This window comes from Galleria mellonella, unplaced genomic scaffold, assembly GCF_026898425.1.
Source record: "Galleria mellonella isolate WM207_F2 unplaced genomic scaffold, CSIRO_AGI_GalMel_v1 utg213, whole genome shotgun sequence".
In the NCBI taxonomy this organism is placed as follows: Eukaryota; Metazoa; Arthropoda; class Insecta; order Lepidoptera; family Pyralidae; genus Galleria; species Galleria mellonella.
The window spans coordinates 3,041,160-3,065,130 of record NW_026442039.1 but is presented as its reverse complement, the minus strand read 5'-3'; the positions used below and the strand labels follow the sequence as shown (position 1 = coordinate 3,065,130).

Sequence of the window (23,971 nt, the reverse complement as noted above, 5' to 3'; positions counted from 1 at the left end):
ATGCGGTTTACGTCACTTAACATTTAGGATTTGTTTTATTTCAATCGGTTCATAAATAAAAAAAAAAAAAACTATATAAATCTAAAGAATCGCATATAAAATACTATAAAATAACCGATCAATTGAATTGGCTGAAACTTTATGAAGGTATTAGGTACGTAATTATTATTTGAGTATATAATACGATATAAGACCGGATTCATGAAAGATTCCAATGGGAATGATATACGGGAACTACATAGAAGCGAGCAACGCCGCGGGAAACGGCTAGTATATATATACATATATAACGTTTCCATTGGATTGTGTCGTCTCTATTCTTTATTGTTGATTATATTCAATGTTTGTCCAAAATCTATCACCACGACTTTATTGCTTTCAAGTTGACAATAGGTACTTTGTTGATTATACGTCTAACTCTTTTATTACCAGAGATAGCTAAAAATTGTAACAAAGTAAAATAAATGATGTTTTAACTACAGGTACTACTCCATCATAATTGAATAATAGTTGGCATATTGAACACTTTATATTTTATAATATTATTGCAGGACATAATCCCCCGTTTCGACAGCAGCACAATAGAAGTGGAGGAACTGTTCATATATGGCAACAGGCTATCGAGTGCTCAAGAAGAGGCCACGAGACTGCCTCCGATTGACATCACAGATCTAGATCTACAATGGGTTCAGGTTAGTTCATCATTATAAAAGTTATAAACATCTTACTGATGAGCGAAGGTCTCTCCCCATAGGAGTATGATATTGGCCTAATATTACCATTAGAGACAGCTCAGTCAGACAATGCTTGATTGCGAGTCCAAAGAGCCCAAGATTAAATCCCTGTCTATATCTGAATTGTTAAATTTTAGATTAATTTAAAAATGATAATGTTTTTTGTACCATTGAGATAACAAACAAGCATACGGCCTACTTGATAGTAAGCGGTAATAAGATAATCCAAAAATTACTTTAAAATATATTGTTCATTTAAAAATGATTGACACTTGCTTCGTGTTTCGAAAGGCACCTAAACCGTCGTCCCATAAGCCAAGTTTATAAGTCTATATGAATAGCGAAACCAAAAAAAAAGTCTTGACACCAGAGGGCCTTGTCTTTGCATAAGTAGTGGCACTATTCTATAAATATTAATTTAAACAGATGCCATACATGCATATGTTAATTAGCTGCATTAATATTTAATTAATTCATTAAGCGTAAAATATGTCAAAAAAGTTTTATGAATAAATAAAAAAAAAAACTTTTAGTTTGAGAAGGGGTTTATTATATTAACATCTTTTGTAGCATCAAGTTTTATTTTTAGAATGGATACTTTTTATCCTCTTCATACAGCGATTTAGCATTAAAAACGGATTATAAATACAAACCTAGTTCTGTTCCTATGTCACATACATGTGGCTAAACTATTGAATGAGGGGGAGGGAGGGATTGTTAGTAATGTGAACTACCAGTCCCACTGCTAGCCTGTCAGGGTATATTAGCCTATCATGTCGACCCTTACGTGGTCTCTTATTAGTGCCCCGCCAACATATACCGTTAGCGCAGGCGGGGTTACCATTTATATTTATCATCTAATAAAAAGAAATAAAAAAAAACTATTGAACGGATTAAATAATCATCATCATCTTCCTACCCTTATCCCAATTATTATTTGGGGTCGACGTAATATGGTTTTATCCATATTACTAAAGGATTTAGCGTATAGTTTTACGACCGGCCGCCTGCCCGACGTCAACCCTCTTTGGAAATGCATTTGTTGGTGGTTTCCGCCACCTATTGTTTGGAGGAAAGGATTGAGGAAAAAAGGAAGGGAACGTTGGAAATGCGTACGGATTAAATATGTCAGAAATAGTTTGACCCCCGATGTCCAATGCAAAGACAATATTTTTGTCACGAATGTCCTATATTTTAATTTATTTTAATAAAATACAGGTTTATTGATATCTCATCTTAACTTTAAGCAATATATTGTTATGTATTATATTAATCTAATCATTTTATATTAGACATACGTAATGTTTATTGTATCATTTGGCTTTTTATCAAATTGAGCAAATGAAGCGTCACAATAATGAATCAGAATAACAACTTGGCTCCTTATTCCAAGGACATAGAGTGCATTATGTACTGAAATTTTTATCTACCTTCGTTGTCGGATGGCAACTGTCATAAACATTATGTTGTTTATTACGTGTACATAAAAATACTAAACGTGAGTGCATTAGAACTGAAATATACATATTCATAAAAATATACTCAAGGCGGTAATTTCGTGTTAAATGAGAGCTATTTGTCGACTCCTAGCGCGGATCCACTCTATAGTACCGCTCTCAGTCAAAAATATAATCAGTTAAAATTACAGTATTATTACAATAATTATGATTTTCAAATAGTGATAAAAGATTTTGAAAAAAAAAAATCTATTCTAAATCCTATATTAGATATAATAAGAACATAGGATACGAGAATAAACTAATAATAATAAATCCTAACTATCAAAGATAACATTTAAAAAACAGATGATTTAAGATTTCCCGCCACCTATAATATTTGTTCAGATTCAGTCAAAATTAACATGTTTAGTAAAATATTTATTTTTTGGTTTTACAGGTTCTCTCTGAAGGTTGGGCTTATCCACTAAAAGGATTTATGCGCGAAAATGAATACTTGCAGGTAAGAAAATTTAATTAATGAAGGTAAAAAGATAAACAGAAAATTTTTGGTTCACTGTCGCTTACACACAATTCTTACTAATATTATAAATGTGAAAGTCAGTTTGTCTGTTTTGGCGATTGTTAGTAACGCGAATTAGCGACCTATACGCATAGCAATATAGAGTATATTCATCATCCGACAGATTTCACAAGCCTTGCTGGAGACCATTGTATTTAATTCCTGCTGTTGTAATTAGGTATAATGAAGTAATTGATCTAACTTCATTTTTGTACCCAGCTATCATAAATCATAGCGCACGTAGGGTTATTATTCCTTGATTACTCATTAGAAAAAAAAACTTACAGGCTCTCCACTCGAACTGTCTGACCCTCGCGGACGGGTCCGTCGTCAACCAGTCCGTGCCGGTAGTATTGGCGGTAGACACGGCGACCAAGGACCGCGTGGCTGGTGCAGAAGCGGTTACCCTCCGCCACGCAGGCCGCGCGGTTGCCGTACTGCGTTCACCAGAGTTCTACCCTCACAGGAAGGAGGAAAGGTGCTGTCGTCAGTTTGGAATATATCACACTGGACATCCGTACATAAAGGTAAGCGGAACTAAGTATTTTCAATAATCGCACATATCTACTTAATGTAATGTTTTTCATATGTTTTGAACAATAAAAATGACATTTGTAAACGTCATCTTCGCTAAAATAACACTCAAATACATAAAGCATTTGAGTTATATAAATAATATGCTTTTTAAAGTCTCTTGCTATCGTGTTGTTTATTAACAACAGGGAACAACTTTAGGATATTAAATAAATAATAGTTCAACATAGTATACAGCGCCATCTAGTTCAAAACTAAGCAAATCTTTTATTATGGATTTACTAAACTACTAATAAGTTTACTTTTAAGCATACTAATAAAAACAGATACAAATCCGTTAGAAGTCTTTTAGTTGAAAAAAATCTCGACAAATAATAAGTTATTTGTCGGGGTTAGTTAGCTAAATTACTCGATATTACAGTCATGAGCGTAATTAACAACCGAGTCTTTAAAAAAAAAAAAGGTTCTCAATTCAGTTGTATTTTTATATGTTTGTTATTTTATAACTCTGTCAGTTGTCAAAATCTGTTCAATAGATTAATTTTTAGATCAAACTAACTGGCTTAAGTCATAAGCAAAGTCGATTTTTTTGGGAGGCACAATCTTTAATTATTAATAACAATAGCTGAAGTATTGATGATTCCTAATTATATTTTATCAACAGATGATCTCAGAATCCGGCGACTGGCTGGTAGGTGGCAATTTGGAAGTGTTCGAACGCATCCGATGGAATGACGGACTTGACGCGTATCGACTTACGCCCAACGAGTTGCGGAGGAAATTTAGGGAGTTACAAGCAGATGCTGTGTTTGCTTTCCAGGTGAGATGACGACGTTTTTTTTTTAATAATGTTCAAAATATTGAATTATTTATTATCTGTCTATTATTTTATATAAATAAATAATTTATCTTATTAATATAATAAATGTGAAATTTTTCAAGCAAAAACTACTGAATGGTTTCGAATGAAAATTGGTACACGGATTATTTATTTATTTTTATACCACGACGATTAGAAATAAGCATACATACAGCCCGTCTGACGGTAAATGATTATAGTATCCTTTGGACGCCTGCAACATTGTATATCCTAACTTAGCATTTAGGATATTTTAAGTACCTGCTGATTCATGCGAGCGCCGAAGCCGCTGGATAAAGCTAGAAGTACTAAATGTCAAAGAATATTTCGAACGCTGATAGATTGATTGTATTCAATTCAAAATATATTTTTTTTTATACAACTTAGAATGGCAAACAAGCTAACGGCCCACCTGATGGAAAGTGGTAACCGTCGCCTATAGACATGAGCAGTACCATGGACATAACAGAGTATACTGTTTCGCCCATGATACTCCCCATGCGTTGCCATTCCTGAGGACTCAGGTGTTATTCCTCTGTACCCAGTAAATTCACGCCATATCCCAACCTTCAAACCGAAACACAGCTATGCAAACACAACTGCTTCACGGTTGAAACACGAATGGGACAGAGGTACCCAAGCAATCGACTTTTGTACAAAGTCTCCCTCTGGTATTTATGTAGATGTAGATAGAGGAGACAGTTAGGAACCGGTCAAGTCAATCAAATCCGGACTAATTCAGACAGTTTCAATTGTCACGATCTGTTTTTAATTGTCAATTTAAATTTTATTTTTTTCTGTGATTTTTTTTATATTTTGCAGGCAAAAAAAATGTAAGATATTCGATCTAAAATTTAATAAATACTTAAATTAAAAATAATAAAGCTTTTGCTTTCAGTTGCGTAACCCGATTCACAACGGCCACGCCCTGTTGATGCAGGACACTCAAAGACAATTGATAGAGAGGGGCTATAAGAAGCCTATCCTATTACTACATCCGCTGGGTGCGTATCAAATACCTTTATACCTTTTAACTGTTTATATAAAAATGTATATAATATCCTTGCTAATAATATATATGTGAAAGTGAGTTTGTTTGTTAGCTTATAGCGCCTTAACAGCTTAACACTGCTGACCGGTGACGAGTAAACTCGTTATTGCACTATCGTGTAGCCTTCTTACTACGACAGGCAAGACCGTTTAGATTACAAAGCTTTTTATCACAATTTTCGTTTATTTCCAAAGATTTCAACTATGACGGAACACCAGGTCAGCAAAGTGAAATTTGGTATATACATACTATTTGGGATATAGAAGGCATATAGCCTTCTCTATTCTAGGCATATAGCTACCTTTTATTGGAGTCAGTGAACATATCTCGATCATGAGAACGAAATCGCCGGTAAAAGCTAGTAGTAATAAATAAATACACAAAATAAGTAAAAAAAAGCAGATGTGACATTCTTAGAATTGTGTTGCCTCTTTTGATCTACTCGTAAAGTATTATCAATTTTGATTGAATAAGTTCAAAACACAATTTCTTTATTTTATTCAATTGTCAATAATATTTCAAATTGTTTATTTGAAAGGTATTGAAATTTAGGTGAAAGATATTGGTCTCATGGAAATTTTGTCAAAATCGATTCTGTAAATTAGTTTATAATTAAAATAACTGGTTATGCCACAACTATTATGTTGCCTTTTTTTAGTATATAATTTGAAATTATTAATTTACATATAACGAATTAAACCTTCACATTTACAAAGTCTCTGGTAAGAAATTAGTAAATGGCAAATAATAATAAATGTCTATAAGCGACGGTTACCACTTTCCATCAGGTGGGCCATTAGCTTGTTTGCCATTTTAAGTTGTATAAAAAAAAATTGCTGAAAATGAAATCCGAATAGTCTGCGACGATTAGTTTCGGGTTAGTTGATTGATTGATTTTTGTTTCATACAATTTTCGATTCTTTCTGTAAGTGATTAAAAAATAAAAATTGCTTTTAACTTCAGGCGGTTGGACGAAGGACGACGACGTGCCCCTTGAAGTGAGAATAAACCAGCATCTAGCGGTGTTGAGCGAAGGGGTGCTCGACCCGAAGGCAACCGTACTCGCGATATTCCCATCGCCAATGATGTACGCAGGACCGACCGAGGTAAATGAGTTGGTATATTAATATAATCGTGATTACTATGTACACATGGATATTATTAAAAAAACAGTCAAGTATTTTTTTTTGATAGGTGAAAATGGTATAGTAACCCCGCCTGCGCTAACGGGATACGCTGGCGGAGCACTAGTGAAGGGTGATAGATGAGAATGAAAACAGGTCAGTTAGCCCATCATGATGAATTCATCAGGAATTAACCATGATAGTTTCCAGGGAGAACTGCGAGGAGGTCGACCTGGTTGCTAGCAATAAGATTCACAGTCTTCATTACTAACAATCCCTTTCCTCCCTAACAGTCAAGTATTTATAATAACAATTTGTGGAGGAGTACAAGTGTTTTTTCTTACAACGTCAATATGAGTATTATTTTAAGACGTGTGGTCCTAGCATAGAATAGGTCATTCCTTTCTATCCCGTAGGCGTTGTAAGAGGCGACTAAAGGAACTTAATGATCGAGGGATGAGCAATAGTGGCCTTCTTAAAACATCACCAAAAGTCTAACTACGGTTACAAATCCGCCTGCCAAGCATGAAAACTACTGGTAAATAGACCACCCCTTGCTTTCACGTGGTTGTTGTAGGAGGCGATTAAGGGAAGGCTAAGGATGAACAGCAGAGTCCCTCTTAAAACATCTCTAAAGCCTAACTGCGATTGCCAATCCGCCTGCCAAGCGCAGCAAATAAAGGCAAACTCCCAAAAGCGGAGGCTTATGTTCAGCAGTGGACAGTTAAAGGCTGATATGATGATGATAATTTCGTTTATGATGATCTACAAAATAGTAATTTCATGAAATTGTCACATTAAAATATTATTATAAAATGGCATCTCTGAATAGATTTATTAGTATAAACTCCCTGTCATAAGTGGTAAATGTTTATAAAATTTACAATGAAATTTTCGAACCGCAGGTGCAGTGGCATGCGAAGTGCCGCATGAACGCGGGCGCGAACCACTACATAGTGGGGCGGGACCCGGCCGGGCTGCCGCACCCGGCCGCCGCCGGCGACCTGTACGACCCGCGCCACGGCGCCATGGTGCTACGTGCCGCGCCCGGCCTCGCCCACCTCGAGGTTCGTACTCTGTTACCACAGTCTGCCAACTACAGCCGGCGCGAAGGATATTATTAATAATGAGGTCTAACAATCTCGTTGCTAGCCATATAGGGTATATAGTAGGTCGACTTTGTTGTAAATCGTCGAAAATATATAGTGATTATTAGAAAGGAAAAACTGTATTTGTGTATTTTTATTAGAACAATAAAGGATAAGACAAAAAGTAATATCGAACAGTAATTTTAAAATTATGTCATCGACTATTAGTAAGTCTACATATCAAAGTATTTACAGCCATTATCAATAGATTTTCACATGGTTTCCGCTGAAAACCATCATGGTTAATTTTTGTGCAATTTGTCAGGATGGGCTAACTGACCTGCTTTGATTTTCACCTATCATCTCACTGGTGCCCCATCAACGTATACCGATAGCGCAGACGAGGTTATCATTCTATTCACACATTGAAAAAAGCCCGTCAACTTCATATAAATAATAAATAAATGCTACTCGTAAGAGCATCACTCGACAAACGCTGAACCCATTTTATTATATAAGTATTTACCATAAAAACCTAATAAAGTTATAATTCGATTAAAAGAAAAAATTGGAATTCGGACATCTATCGGCTAATAAATCCTACTAACAGCCACTTGATATTCCTTTTATAGTCTAGTTCTAAAACACATTGACCCAAATATCTGAAAGATACGAGTTAGCATTCAGTTGAAAAGTTAAACATTTGGAATCTGTTTTAAGATTTTCAAATGCAAGTATATTTAAATATTATACTTATTAATATAAATAATAGAATTTTAAATGACCATCTCATTATTACACAAAAACATACATTTTACTTTAATTTATGGGCAAAGCTATAGGATTTTAATATAAATAGGTAATATTATAAAAACAACAAAATAGTAAACACAAAAACCTTTTTATTTTAATTATTTTACAAACTGTTTACTTTGATTAAAAGCCCTACCAAAATCATTTGCTAAGTAAACCTAATATAAAAAATATATTTGTCAAATCTACTATTTATTGCACTTTCCAAATTAATGTTGAAGCGACTGTTAATATGTAATCAAATTTCTAGATAATTCCATTCCGCGTAGCTGCTTACGACATTTCAGTCGGCAAGATGGCGTTCTTTGATCCAACGCGCAAGGAAGACTTTGACTTCATATCAGGAACTAGGATGAGAGGTAATATCTGAAATTTACAAATGTATACCTTATTATTTATCTTGGAAAGTTCCAATAAGAATGAACCTTTTAAATAACAAATGTTTGAATTATGATCGTACTTTGATAATTCGACACTTAAACGGAACTCAATTTAGTAGTGTTTTTTATGTCTTAAGTAAATGTGTTCTTAAGTCTACGAGTTAGAAACTAGTTTGGATTTTTTATCCGATTCTTTTTTTATATATTGTCACATTAGTCCCATAGAAACTTTATCAAAGTCGGTTCAGGAGTTTACTATTTAAATCAAAATCATTGCTTTTCCATTATTAAAATATTATTTTTTAACAATTAAACAGAATCTTAAATTATTATAACAACAACGGACAAGCTGTTGATCATAATTAACAGTCCAGTCCAAAATTCTTTAGGGGGTTTAAAAAGCATATGAAGTAATAATTACATGAATCGTAATTGGATTTGTTTCGCATATAATCCGTCGAGGCATACTGAGAACATAATATTATCGGCTAATACATTTACAACGGCCTTAGTTTGGTACACTTTTTCCCATCGTACTATCAGAGAAAGAGAAAAAGAAGAGTAGTTTATCTTCGTAAGGCGAGTATCCAGCGCAATTCGTATGTTTGTGTGTCAGTATGTATGTCAATAATCAATGCAACGTACATACTATTATAACATCTGTAGTACATATTACAATATACAGTACATAATCGACGGGGCTCGTTGCGTGCACGCGCTGTCGGCAAACGGTCAATGACCTTGCTTCACGCGTACACCACACCGAATTAAAATAACTATGCAAATATTTGAAATAAGCTTTAGTTTCTATATATGTATATAACCAATAAGATTTTTAATTCGATAGAAATAGTTTATTAAAGTTTTTTTTTTCTTATAACTTAAATAAAAATATTTTTATGCGCTTAGTATTTAAATAATTTTTTAATTATAAATAATTTATAAAATAAAGATATCAATATTGTTTACCAAATTAATATGCCAATAAAAATAATAAAAAAAAAAACAATAATACCGAAATAACAAAATTGTAAACTATTTTTAAACATTATTTAAATTTTAAAAGAAACGGCCCTAAAGACGTAATTGTCGCTCTCGCTCTAACAGAGCGGGATAACAATAAAGTCTCCTAACCTGCTCTTCTTTTTCTCTGCTACTTTCAAAGAAATTGTATATGTATTGAACGTATAAGAATGATTTAACCATTGTAAAACAATACTTCGATGTATTGTAATTACCTATATTAATATTACATAATATTTATAGGTCTTGCTAAAGCTGGCAAGGAGCCTCCTAAAGGCTTTATGGCACCGACAGCATGGAAGATCCTCTCAGAATACTATCAATCTTTAAAATCTAAAATGTAATATTTCGATATAATAAGTAATGTTCTCTTAGGTTTGACCTATACGTAATACTGTAAATGAATTTAATCGCTTTTGCATAGCAATTATGTTTTTATTATATTTTATAACCATTGACAATGTTATTGCTTAGCTATGTGCAATATTTTATAGAATATTTTTTATTAAAATAATGTTTGACACAATATTTAATTTTATACAATTTTTATTACATTCCTCTAAAGGAAATATGTCTATTTGTGTTTAACGCATTCCATATTTTAAAAATTTCTCATGTTTTATATTTAACAGTATTTTTATAAATGCACACAATTTCACCAAAATAATTTCGGCTTGATCTTTCAGACTTATATGTGAGAGAGAAATATTGTCTATGGATAACATATTAAGCTGCACCAAATAGTCAAATGTCCTAACTTATCCACGTTGAATTATAAGAAAAAAAACATAGTGTAAACTTTGTTGAAAAAACTTTAATAGCATAAAAACTATAATAAGACTTTAAGGCATCCTCAGTAAATTTTTATTTATAAAACCGTATAAAACCAATCTAAGGTTTTTTATACGTTGTTACGTACATACATATATTTTACGTGCGATTACTCGCCATGACTTGTTAATCCTATGCCAATGTTTGCTTCATAATGACACATTGGCAGAATTACGTATAATATGCAATGCCAAATTGTAATTAAATACACTACTTAAATGTACTGTCATCGATTATTGATATATTCTACTCTCAAATTATTACAAATCTTGATAGATTGCTAGTTATTCATCAGTTTCCGTAAGTATAATGCAAACAAAATATATTAGTGAATAAAGTATATATAATTTCAGTTATTATATAAGATACCGGTATTAAGCATGATTTTATTACAGTTACTTATAATAAAGAAAATCCTTTTTTTTATTAAAGGTGCAAAAACGTTTACCATGCAACATTATTGTCTATGATTATTTGTTTACCGCGCGTGGTTTTTTGTAACAAGTTTATGTTTGCATATGTATATTATTAGTAACAGGTTATAACAGTATCTTTTACATAGGATCTACAAATATATATGTTAGATACAATTTATTATTACATATTTTTTAATAAATTTATAAACTAGTGATGTAAAAAATGAAAAATTAACATGTTTTAATAAATGATACCAGTGACGTACTTTGCATTTATCTAAATTGTGCAATATGATGTACAATGAAAACATGTACACAGTCTATATGTATGTATGATCCTATATATTTGATAGTGTTTTTTATACTAATTCCAAGATACGATCTAGTGACGCATTTTCGATATCATTAAATAGTTTTAAAATATAGACCTACTTAATTTTAGAATAATCTAGTAAGATATATTTTCATTTCCGAATTAGTGGATTGTTCGTAAATGGATCTATCGACGTCCATTTAAACCCTATTGGGAACCACCGTGATTAGTATCTGATAAATTCGTCACATTGGGCTGACTTCATCCTCACGTATCATCCCTCACTGATACCCCACCAGGGTAAACCTATCACGCACGCGGAGCTATCGATCCGTTGTCCTTCATTAAAAATATTTTCGTTTCCACCTTGACCTTAAGATTAATAAGATATATATTTGATCCTCTCTGACAACTGCTTGTACCATACATACATAATTCCAATAATTATTGTTACTTAACAATGTTTTATTATTAAGAATTTCTTGGTTAATTTTTGAGAGGTTTAACATTGAATTGTTGTAATTTTAGTGAATATGGTGCTTTTGAAGCTGATAGTTTTATTTAATATACAAATAAACATAATGTACAATATACTGTTATTTTATTTACACATTAGTAAAAAGTGAGACCGGTGCGCTGTCTCTATTTACTGTATTATGACGTCATATTATAAGGGTAAGTATAATTATTACCAGCAGAATCACCTCTATATCTCAAGAATTTTGCTGTTAATATTTCAACAGTAGGATTTGACAGAAATATGAAAAAGGTTTTAAATATTTTTACATACAGAAGTGGCATTAGTTTTTAGAGTAGAATATAGTTGACTAAAGTGTGCTTTATTTGGATATAACATAAATTACGAAAATGAAAACCCTTACTTATTCCACATTTTATCTCTTTAAATGCAATATTATTGAACAGTCATGAAATATTATATATAAGAATTGGAAAGAAAAAAATATCTAATTTAACCTAAATTAAGTTATGAACGTTTACAAATTGGAATTATAATAAATACGTCAATTATTGCTATTGCTTGTACAGCTTTAATTTCGTATAAATTTAGAACTATCTTATACACACATTTACATTACACGCACACTAGTATTTTTTTAATACTTAGGAAGGCAAATAAGTTAACATCTCATCTGATAGAAAGTGGAATCGGTCGCCTATAGACATGGGCAGTATCATGGACTCATGCGTTGCCATTCCTGAGGACTTTGATGTTATGTCTCTGTACCCTGTAATTTCACTGCCACATTTCACCTTTCAAGCCGAAAGACAACCATACACAGCTGCTTCACGGCAGAAACAGTAGTGGGACAAAAACCCATGTAGAGGATTTTTGCATAAAGTCTCCCTCTGGTAAACTATTTGTGAACTAATTTCTGACCTCGTTTTTGTGAATGCATTTCCAATATATCTATTAGGTGGTTGTTAGAAAAGAATTTATATGATTGTTGTAGGTATGTATTAATCACAAACATATACAAATTATTTGAAACTAAAATATCATCATACCTAATCTGTATGTTCACAAGAAACTGGAATGTATTTGTTGCCACTTTCGTAGTAAAAAAAAAATAGAGAAAATAATAATCAGAATTATATTTCAATTTACCAGAGGGAGACTTTGTACAAGTCGTTTCCTTGGGTACTTATGTCACATTCGTGTTTCTACGGTGAAACAGTTGCGTTTACATGGCTGTGTTTCGTTTTGAAGGATCAGTGAATTTACAGGGTATATATATATATATATATATATATATATATAAAACAATATATTGTTATGTCCATGGTACTATAGGCGATGGTTACCACTTTCCATCAGGTGGGCCGTAAAAAAAAATGTCAATAGTCTCGTCAAATTCTAGATGTCGCGTTAGTAATTGTAACGGTTAGGAATAAGCAAGATTTTAAATCTCTAAAATATTTCAATCGTTACAAAATTAATATGGGGCTAGGACATGAGTAAACCCGATCGATTATAAAAAGACTCATCACAATCGATTCAAAATCGGAGATGAAACGCAACATACAAAAAAAAAACAGTTTATTGATAACCTCCTCCAATTAGAATATGCTATATGAATGAAGAAATCGTATATCTTTTAGATTATACAATATACAATATATAAAATGTCAATAAACATGATAATATTACGCCTTATCATGAATTATCACGTCGTATTAAAAAAGAATGCCTATGACAAGCGATTTTGAATTTAATTACTTATTAATAAAACCTTAAACGACTGTGTCAATAATACGATATCATTAATGTTACTGCAAACAAATCAGTATATTGCTCGTTCTAGCTGTGATAGGTCGTTTATATTGTATCATTATGGTTGTAGCATGCGTAAGGAAATTATTAAATAAATGTGGCAAAACCGGTACGCGGTGCATGTCGCATTATCCTATAGATGAATATGTTTTCGGTCTCTCTACAGAACAGCAACAGGTAAGTCATTTTATTATGATAATGTGCTGATGTAAATATTCATTTTGTGTACGAATTGAGACACGAAACGATTGTTGTTGAACTGACTTGTTATTTATTCGATAACACGAATGATTACTGTGAATGATAACAATGTTCTTTTCCATGTTTTAACTTAGGCCATACGTCTCATGGTACTATTTAAAGCATGAGACAATTTCCATAGCGTTTTTAGCTACTTTTATTAATTAGACTATCCTATTGGAAATTATATCTTCTCTATATAAATTTATAGAGAAGATTTTATATTTTATTACTGTAAACAATATTAAGTAAAGATTCCTTAGGGCCGTGTGGTCCCAGCGTAGAATGGGCCATCCCTTCCATTCCCATGAGTGTCGTACGAGGCAATTAAGGGAATTTAGTGGTCGAGGGATTGGCAGCAGCGTCCCTCCTAAACCATCACCAAAGCATTACTGCGGTTGTCAATTCGCCTGCCAAACGTGGCAACTAAGCCCTTCAATTAACATCTTATATGGTGATGTTTGCTGTTCAAACTTTAGCAATATTTGCAATAATATTTGTCACATTTTTACAATTGATTTTAAAAATGAAGATTCTTATAATCATTTCGTAATAAACCATGTTTTTAAAAAATAAGTGACTAATAGTATAAAATATTATATAAGATTTATACATATTTCAGCTCCGAAAATTAGTGTTTGACTTTGTACAAAAAGAATTAGCTCCAAAAGCCGCTGATATAGACAGAGAAAACAATTTCAAGGAGTTAAGGAGCTTCTGGCAGAAACTTGGACAACTGGGACTACTAGGTATTATTTTATTTTTCGAAATACCCTTACTCAATTTACTAGAGACAGCTTCACTGAAAAATGTCACTTCATGCATGGTTAACTTTGTCTCGTCCACAAATTTTGCTAGAATAATGAGAGTATTCTCTTTAAAGAACTTTAAAAACGAGGTTCTTGATGCATTATAAATTCTGATGAATTTTTGCGATCAAGGTCTACAGCTTGATGGAAAAACCTACTTTACGATAGTGTTATGGTTCCGTATCTTGTAATTTCATTATTATATTCCGCCAGCATAATTTTGACAACAAAAAAAAGGTCTGGGACAGTGGTATTCATTCTGATGAACTTTGTATAAAGACTGTTGCTTGCGGCTTTTTACGCGTGGTGTCGTATTTCTCCTTTAAGTTAAAATTGACAATAATCATTAGCGGAGACTTATGTTATAAAATAAACCAGTTTTAAATTTTAGTTTTCTAGACTTAGTATTTTAGTGGTGTGTTGATAGGCTGTCAGGATAAATGATTTTATAAGTAAGAATAGATGACTCCAATACTTCAAATAGTTTAATTTGTACTATATGTGTAGGTATAACAGCGAGTCCAGAGTATGGAGGCACAGGTGGAAAGTATTTGGACCACTGCATCATTATGGAAGAAATGTCAAGGTACGTATTTACCTATTATATAATAAAATCTCGCATGTAATATATTTGTCGTTCACGACTTCCGAATGAAGTAGGTTGTTTTTTTTAATAGGCGACAATGGAATGGTCACTCCGCCTGTGCTATCGGTATACGCTGGCAAGGCACCAGTGAGAGATGATAGATAAAGATGAAAATAGCCCAGTTAGCCAATCGTGAAGAATCCCGCAGGAATTAACCAAAACGGTTTCCAGAGGGAATCACGTGTTTCTCAGTTTTTTTTTTGTGACTATTTTACGCGTTATGTCGCCAATTCTGAAACGAATTTCACCTTTTTTCTTTCTTATCAATACACCAGGGTATTGTGAAGCAAAATTTACTTTTATATACGCGACTATATATCTGGCCGTTGGATTCGCACGAGCAGGTAGAATTTTCGGAAATAATATAGCCTATGTTACTGGCTGATATGAATATATAAATTACTGTAGATAAAAGAATTTTTAAAATAGTTTCGAGTAGCTTGAGTTTATTCCTTTATCCATTACAAAGAAACAATAAAATTTTTCCTCTTTATAATATTAGTATAGATACCGCGTTCTAAATTTAAGTTATTTACAGATTTTTTTTTTATATTTATAATTATAATTTTGTTGACGACACTTAGTCCGGGTTATATATACATTTCAGGGCATCTGGTAGCATCGCATTATCTTACGGCGCACATTCCAACCTGTGTGTAAATCAAATCAATAGAAATGGAACACCTGAACAGAAGAGCAAATATTTACCAAAGGTAAGTAAAATATTTTAGGAAAACCATAACTTTTCATTCAATATTTATAGAATAGTGTAACAATAGATCATCATTGCCTAATATTATATTGAATAATATTTATCTTACTAGCTTTTACCCGCGACTTTGTCCATGTGACCAGGATAAAAAGTAGCCTGTAACCTTCTACATCCCATATAATACATGTACACCAAATTTTATAATGATTGATTAAACCATTATGGTGATATAAAGTAACAAACAAACAAACTCACTTCCACATTTAGAGTATTAACAATTATATATTTTATTTATTTATTTATTCATTAAAAATAATTATAACATTATAACAGCAAAAATCAAATCAATGTTATAAATCTAGTGTGCTAACATACAAAGTTATAATAAATGTATTTAACTCGACTTCAGATATTTCTGAGCCGCTTCTAATATCTTTGGCAGGCTACTACTAAATATATTATATATATTCTATATTGCTACTTAAAATATTTATTGTCAACTGATTAACATACTTCACTACAATTATCATTGTATTATTCTCTCATAACAGTACTCTGACCTTAAAAGTCTTGAGTTCAAATCAGGTTCACCTCAAACAATTTGCGTATTAGTTTAAATTTCCGACTAATTATTCGGCGATAGAAAATATTATAAACAAATTATTTCGAGTAAACGCAGTAAACTCGTCTATTGCATTTTAATATACTCAGAGAATGTTTACAGTGTTACGTTCACCACAATGGCAAAGTCTACAAATGGCTCTAATTGCTCCATTAGGGAATAATCAAAAGTACTGGTATGGCCACGATTTTTTTTAATTTCTCTTAAATTTTAAATTTATTTTAAGTTAATGTTCTTTCTTTATAGTTGTGCTCGGGAGAACACATTGGTGCACTGGCGATGTCGGAGCCAGGATCTGGAAGCGACGTGGTCTCTATGAAATTGCGCGCTGAGAAAAAAGGGGACTATTATGTGTTGAATGGAAACAAGTTCTGGATCACTAATGCTCCAGATGCTGACGTTTTAGTGGTAAGAAATATATCCCATTACTATTATAAATTCGAATGTTTGTAATAATGTATGGATGTTTGTTACTCTTTCACGCAAAAACTACTAAACGGATTAGAATGAAATTTCAATACACGGGTAAGTTAACTATTTTCCTAAGGTTCCTAACTTAGTATATAGAATAATTTATATACTGATTCATTCGAGAAAAGTCATGGGATACAGCTAGACTTTTATACGCCTTGAAATGACAAACAGGCTGATGGTCCCCTTTCGATGGAATATATGTAGTTGGAATTTTTTTTAAGAGATGAAAAATCACGTACAGCTGAATTGAGTAACTCCTTCTTTTCAAAGTCGGTTAAAATTGGAATAATAACCCCATTTGCACTATTGGTATACGCTGGCGGGGTACTAGTGTTGAATAATAGATGAGAATGAGGTCAGATAGTGACGAATTCAAGTAATGAAATGGGATTTTATAGTTTTATTTCAAATAAGACGATTTTGGGGCATAACAGTTAAATTATTGCGTAATTAAAAATATCATCTATATGATTTATTATTATGGTTGCTATCAACCATTTGACGTTTTCTGCCACCTATTCTTTACGTTTATTTCCATAAATGAGATGTCAGTGTTAGCCTTGTAATTGTTTGTATTTATTTATAAGTTTACTACTGTAATCTTTTGGATGAAACTATAAAGAGTGTCTATCAGTTCCAATCTCGGTCGGACTAATTTAGAATGTGAATTTTTGAAAAAAATACTTTTGTCCTCCTCCTAGGATGTAATATCCTAGATATTAGTTATCGAATTATTCATCACATCACAGGTTTGAAGAAAATTAACAACTCATTGATAAAACAGTTGTTTGCTTATTATAAGGTGAATTTATTGGCATAGTTTTCCGAAACAGTGACTTTTTTATATATGTAACAAAAAGATAGATAGATCTTTATTATTTCCTCCAAAAGATTACAATAGAAAACTTATTATAAATATAAACAATTAAAAAAAAATTATACTGACAAAGCCATGGGCGGCCTTATCGCTAAAAGTGATATCTTCCAGGCAACCATTAGAGAGACAGGAGTAGTATAAAAAGTTTGTTCGGAGGCACTATGAAAATTCATAATTATAAACATATCAGCTGTCCACTGCTGAACATAGGCCTTACCCTATTGGGGGGTTTTGCCAGTAGTTGCCACACTTGGCAAGCGGGTTGGCAACCGCACTTAGGCTTTAATGATGTTTTAAGAGAGTCGTTGCTGCGTATCCCTCGACAATTAAGTTCTGTTAGTCGCCTCTCACGACATTCAAGAGAAAGGAAGGAGTGGTCCAAATGCCGGGACCACACGGCAGTATATGTAACATAAAATTTCTAATGCATATTTCAGGTATACGCAAAAACAGACGTGACAGCCAAGCCGCAACATGGAATAACGGCTTTTATAATAGAGAAGGATTTCCCTGGATTTTCAACTGCACAGAAACTTGACAAGCTCGGCATGAGAGGGTCTAATACTGCAGAGTTGGTGTTTGAAGATTGTAAGGTACAGATAGATTCAGTAAAATTGTACTAATGTAATAAGAATGTAACTAGACTTTGTATATAGAAGATATAAAAAACAAAGATAAAAAAAAATGTGACGGGTTTTAACAGGAACGGAATAAGCTAAAACAATTGCGCCAAATTGGATGCGGTTTTATTAGTTGTATTCGTAAAGAATTATATATGTATATATATAATATGATACGCCATGTAGAAGTGGTCATTTTATTAGGATTATTTTACTAATATAAAAAAATATAATACATGATATTTGTACATCGGATATATTAAAAAAATAATGATATGAGAGATATAAGAATAATAGAATAGAAAAGGAATAAGAATAATAGAAGCCAAAGACATATTTTTTATCTGTCTATCTATATGCTTCGTCATCACATTTCACCATCACCGAAAAATTACTTGTATGTGCCAGAATACACATACAACCCTACGGGGGTTGTGGTATAATAATATATATATTGTCAATTTGATATTATTAATTCGGCATATGTCAAAAGGGGTAGACAACTGGTCGTTACTCCGCACTATGCCTCGCTCTCACTCTGCCTCTTTGTATTATAAACGATGCCAAACAAATAATTTTAAAAATTTATACGTCTAGGTTCCAGTGACCAATATACTCGGGCAAGAAAATAAAGGTGTGTACGTTTTGATGTCGGGCTTAGACTTGGAACGTTTGGTGCTTGCCGGCGGTCCCGTGGGACTGATGCAGGCGGCTATCGATACTGCCTTTGAGTATGCACACACTAGGAAACAGTTTGGACAGTATATTGGAGAATTCCAATTATTACAGGTAATGTTTATATTTAATGTCAAAAAAAAAGGTAATGGTAAAAGTGTAATTCCCTTATTTATATTATAAAGTCTAAAACTAACTACAAACCTATTTTAACTATTAAACTGTTTTACCACTTTCAAATTGGGAATATAGCACAAAAGAAAGAGATAGTTTTTTTCTATGAATAAGAGCGTTAATACATAAAATGAAACATGCTTATTGGCAATACAGAAATCTAGTGTTCTCATATTGTGATAAAATAAGAATATGATGTGTTACGATTCCTTTTCATTCTAATGATATCGCATGAATTTATTAAGGAAACAAAGCACACTACCTCATCAAAAAAGACAGAACTCAAGATGAAATTAATACCAAGTCTGAGCAGTATGGTAATTGTAGGATTATGTACTACTCCAATGGTAGAGACCCGCAATGAGACGTTGATAAGTTGTCATAATATATAAAACATTTTGATAAAAAAAAATCATAAAAATAAGAATTGTGGAAGGTACTATTACCTATGCCACTGTATTAGGTTGACTGGAAGAGATTTATTTTACAGATAAGTACATCTTAGAATAACAAACAAGCTGACGGTCCACCTGCTGGAAAGTGGTAACCGTCGTCTATAGACATGAGCACCATGACATAATAGAATAAACTGGTTCGCTCATAATAAATGTGTTGCTATTCCTGAGGACTAAGATGTTATACCTTTGTACCCTGTAAATTTACTGCCATATCAAACCGAAGCACAGCTATGCAAACACAACTGTTTCACGGTTGAAAAACGAATGCGACAGAGGTACCCAAGCAAACGACTTTTGTACAAAGTCTCCCTCTGGTAAAACATGGTTAATATATTCCAGGGTAAAATGGCCGACATGTATACAACATTAAGTGCATGCCGCAGTTACTTGTACAATGTTGCGAAAGCTTGCGACGGTGGTCACATCAACAGTAAAGACTGCGCCGGCGTGATACTGTACTGCGCAGAGAAAGCCACGTCCGTCGCTCTGGACGCGATTCAGATTTTAGGTAATGAAATTGATTACTTATATTAAGTTATTAAGATTGATATTTGGTTGGTGCATAACGAGTAAGATTTTAAATACAACAATTGAATAGTTACACATATGATGTTATTATAACCCCTAATAATAATGGTGGTATGGATGGATTCATCATTTGTACAAATTTTATTGTGCAATAAGGAATAAATAAATAAATATCCCTTTAAATAATATTATGAACTGACAATACACTACTGATTTGCCCTGGCTTTGTATAGTCTATTTTTTTTAAATACAGACCATGCTTTTGCTGATAATGTACTTTTCTATAGGTGAAAGTATCTTTTTTAAATTGGTTATGTAAATATAAGTTTATTCATTACAAACATAAAATTTTTCCTATTTATAATTTTAGTTTAGATACATACAAATATGTAGGTATTTGATAAAAATATAAATTGAAAATTGTACCTTAAAACATTTCCATAAGGGTCTTGAGTGTTTCCTATCTGTATCTATCCTTTGCTATAATAGTCATTGTACTTCTTTCTGTTCTCCTAAAAAATAAAGTAAGATAAGTTATATATATATATATATATATATATATATATATATATATATATATATATATATATATATATATATATATATATATATATATATATAAGCCCACCTGATGGAAAGTGGTAACCGTCACCTATAGACATGAGCAGTACCATGGACATAACAGAGTATACTGTTTCGCCCATGATACCCCTCATGTGTTGCCATTCCTGAGGACTCTGGTGTTATTCCTTTGTACCCTGTAAATTAAGTAGAGGGATAATGACTGGCTATACTCTTCTTCACTTAGTTGACATAGCATGATTTCTTATTTACCCTTTGCCAAAACAAGCTTCTTTCACATTTCACCTTTTCACAATAATCTATGTGACTTCTATTTTCAAAATATATTACACATGTTACCAATTGAGTTGAATTTTTTTACTATTTTGCCAATAGATTAGTGACCAGCCTGGGAGACCTCTAAGAGTAATAAAAGTTTAGCAGAAAAGATGAATAATATCAGAATAGGAGAGGTCATACAAAGGAAAGGAAGGTTCACAAATGTGAATCATAAAATTGAGTTTTATTTTTTTATAGGTGGTAATGGCTACATCAATGACTACCCAACAGGAAGAATACTTAGGGATGCCAAATTGTATGAAATTGGTGCTGGTACATCTGAAGTACGGAGAATGTTGATTGGAAGAGCTCTAAATAATGAATATAAATAAATAGAAGATAACTTCTGAGTTTTTATTGCTCTTGAATCTCACTGAGGAGAGATAAATACATTATTTTTATACATTATATATTTCAATTTTCATTATTAAGTTGATAATATACAATTTAATAAATTATTTAGTTTGAATTGGCTGTGCCTACTTAATTATTTTTTATTTTAATAAAAATATTGCAATTAATTTTTTTCTTATTATTTAGTTTATATGTACCTACCTATCTTTAACATAAAAAATAATAAAGTACTGAAATTGAAGATTCAATTAATTGTAATTAGGATATTGTTAGTTCCTTAAACAACTTGTAATGTTGTTTAATATAAATGTTTTAAAGATTTTTATTAATATTATAAAAGTGATATCTATCCATAATCAAGAATTATAAAATATTTAGGGTACAAACCTCATTTTTATTTTTAAATATTGTTTTTATTAGAAATTGTCCTCTTTTTTTTGATGAAATGAATTGTTTTAACTCCACCAGAAACTTACTGATATACTTATAGAGAGTGATTCAACAAAATGCCACCACTTTGGTGGTATGTACAGCATCTGACCAGGATGTAGGACACAGTAAAATGGTGTGGCATTCTTATATTTGGGATATTTCTCTAGATCTGGCTCCCTCGGGTCTACCTGTGCTGTGTTGTTCAATAACTCATGTTCGTGTGGATATAAAAAATCTGAATCACTGGGCGAAAATAGGAATAAACGTTTTTCACCAATAACTTGAGTCAACAAGTTCCTTTTGGGGTCATGATGTAGAGCAGATATGGTACCTTTTGGACCAAACCAAGCCATTATGTCGATAGCTTCCTCATCATCAGAGAAACAGCAGTATTCTGGTTCTGAAATATCTTTTTTTAATTCTGGGATGTGTTCAAACAGTTGATATTGGGCCAAGTATCCAGTGGAACTATCACATTGGTAAATATGTTTACTTATAAACTCATCTACTGTCATTAGTTTCTGTGTCCAATCAGTATCTGTATAAACCCGACCTAACTCTATAGGTACTGTTCTTGAGCCAGCAACTTTTTTTAAGTAATTTATGTCTTTCCATTTACTTAGAGCTGGCCAGTGATTGATACAATTATTTAAAATTACCGGTTGTTCTTTTAAAATATAATTTCTATAAAAATGTTCCATACTAGGACAATCAAGAACATCCAGATGGTGAGTACTGTATTTATTATGTTCAAAGTCAATACTTTCTTGTACACTGTCTACCATACACTTATCATTACATACATTATAAAAAGATGGTTGCGAGACATCATTGAAACATGATGCACAGTTTTGTAGCAATTTAGGCTCTCTATCTAAAGGACATCCAAAAAGAATACCAAAATCTATAATTTTATATGATTCTTTTATAAACAAATCATCCAGCATATCAGCTTGTTTCACATGATACACTAACTTCAAATATGATGCTATGGTGATGGTTTTTCTTAAAAACAGCTTCACCTCTTTCCAATTACCAATATTAACTCTCTCATACATATAATCAATTATTGCTTGAATTTTTATGATGGCTGTTGGATTTTTAGAATTCATATTGTTCAAGTAATTTTGTAGATTTGTTTTACAAGTTACATCCAACTCTTCAATCTCTGATAAAGATTCTTTAACACTATCCTTAAAACTTTCTAGTTTATAATAGATTTCTTCGCAAGTTTGCATATTTAAATTACATAAATTATAGTGAACACCTTAAAACTGTATTGGTATATTCAAGATTGTTATTACGACATACATAACCTATTTGCAAAATAAATGACAAAAAAAAATAATAAATGACAAAATAATTATTTATTGAAACTTACAAGGGCGTTTCATTCTGTTTGTGAATAATATTACGAAATTCGCCAAAGCGAATTTAATTTAAACAAAATTAAGATACGTAGTATAATTATTTTTTTAATATTTAAAAACTATTAACGAATAAAAAAAAACAAAACAAAAAGTGTAAATATAATATCAAGTGTCGGTTGTTAGATTGAGAGGTTTGTTCGTGACGTGAGCTGTATCAACTAGGGATTGTCTTTAACCGAAATATCTGTGACTTAACTATCCGGCTATTTATGGTGTAATAGCTAGCCTTGTAATAGCCAAATAGCTAGTTATTTTATTATTCACCTGTTGTATGAATGAGTCATTATAATGATACGCTTAGCAAGAGCTATTTACTTGAATAATTGCTGTATTACATCTAGTTCGATACAAACGTTGCAACATATATATAAGTTAGATACTCTGATTTTTTTTTATATTTCTTTATTCAATGAACTACATTGTCATACTTATGTTGAATACCCACATATCTTTTAGTAAAACAGTTTTTTTTTAAATTTATAATTTAATTTCGTTTATAGTGGTAATAAAATAAAATTAAACAAAATCGCAATAATGCATCA

The 23,971-nt window shown here is 32.1% G+C and overlaps 3 protein-coding genes across 4 annotated transcripts in view; 2 read left to right on the top strand and 1 right to left on the bottom strand.

The window, feature by feature from the left end:
* Positions 1-11,776, top strand: part of LOC113511921 (bifunctional 3'-phosphoadenosine 5'-phosphosulfate synthase) — a 38,357-nt gene extending 26,581 nt beyond the window's left edge. For both annotated transcript variants that reach the window (XM_026895647.3, XM_026895646.3), the window contains exons 6-14: positions 552-692; positions 2,631-2,693; positions 3,041-3,280; positions 3,952-4,107; positions 5,045-5,150; positions 6,161-6,303; positions 7,227-7,388; positions 8,473-8,581; positions 9,869-11,776. In XM_026895647.3, coding sequence (XP_026751448.1) covers positions 552-692; positions 2,631-2,693; positions 3,041-3,280; positions 3,952-4,107; positions 5,045-5,150; positions 6,161-6,303; positions 7,227-7,388; positions 8,473-8,581; positions 9,869-9,969 — 1,221 coding nt within the window. In that variant the 3' untranslated portion in view covers positions 9,970-11,776. The remainder of the gene's footprint in view (positions 1-551; positions 693-2,630; positions 2,694-3,040; positions 3,281-3,951; positions 4,108-5,044; positions 5,151-6,160; positions 6,304-7,226; positions 7,389-8,472; positions 8,582-9,868) is intronic.
* Positions 8,295-23,891, bottom strand: LOC113511923 (bifunctional peptidase and arginyl-hydroxylase JMJD5). The gene is made up of 3 exons (XM_031913705.2): positions 21,955-23,891; positions 20,740-20,825; positions 8,295-8,588 (listed from the first exon to the last, which is right to left on the bottom strand). The coding sequence occupies exon 1, from the start codon at positions 23,235-23,237 to the stop codon at positions 22,023-22,025; it is 1,215 nt and encodes a 404-aa protein (XP_031769565.1). The 5' UTR covers positions 23,238-23,891; the 3' UTR covers positions 8,295-8,588; positions 20,740-20,825; positions 21,955-22,022.
* On the top strand, positions 13,479-21,734 carry LOC113511922 (isovaleryl-CoA dehydrogenase, mitochondrial). The gene is made up of 9 exons (XM_052894554.1): positions 13,479-13,655; positions 14,341-14,467; positions 15,035-15,113; positions 15,781-15,886; positions 16,754-16,915; positions 18,296-18,451; positions 19,076-19,267; positions 20,125-20,293; positions 21,412-21,734. The coding sequence occupies exons 1-9, from the start codon at positions 13,539-13,541 to the stop codon at positions 21,543-21,545; spliced, it is 1,242 nt and encodes a 413-aa protein (XP_052750514.1). The 5' UTR covers positions 13,479-13,538; the 3' UTR covers positions 21,546-21,734.
* Positions 23,892-23,971: the final 80 nt, after the last annotated feature.

Bases quoted from the DNA above. Each gene is read 5' to 3' on its own strand.
- LOC113511922 (XM_052894554.1), top strand. From the start codon at position 13,539: ATGGTTGTAGCATGCGTAAGGAAATTATTAAATAAATGTGGCAAAACC. The intron at 13,656-14,340 runs GTAAGTCATTTT...TACATATTTCAG, and splicing joins TCTCTACAGAACAGCAACAG to CTCCGAAAATTAGTGTTTGA. The intron at 15,887-16,753 runs GTAAGTAAAATA...CTTTCTTTATAG, and splicing joins AGAGCAAATATTTACCAAAG to TTGTGCTCGGGAGAACACAT.
- LOC113511923 (XM_031913705.2), bottom strand. From the start codon at position 23,237: ATGCAAACTTGCGAAGAAATCTATTATAAACTAGAAAGTTTTAAGGAT.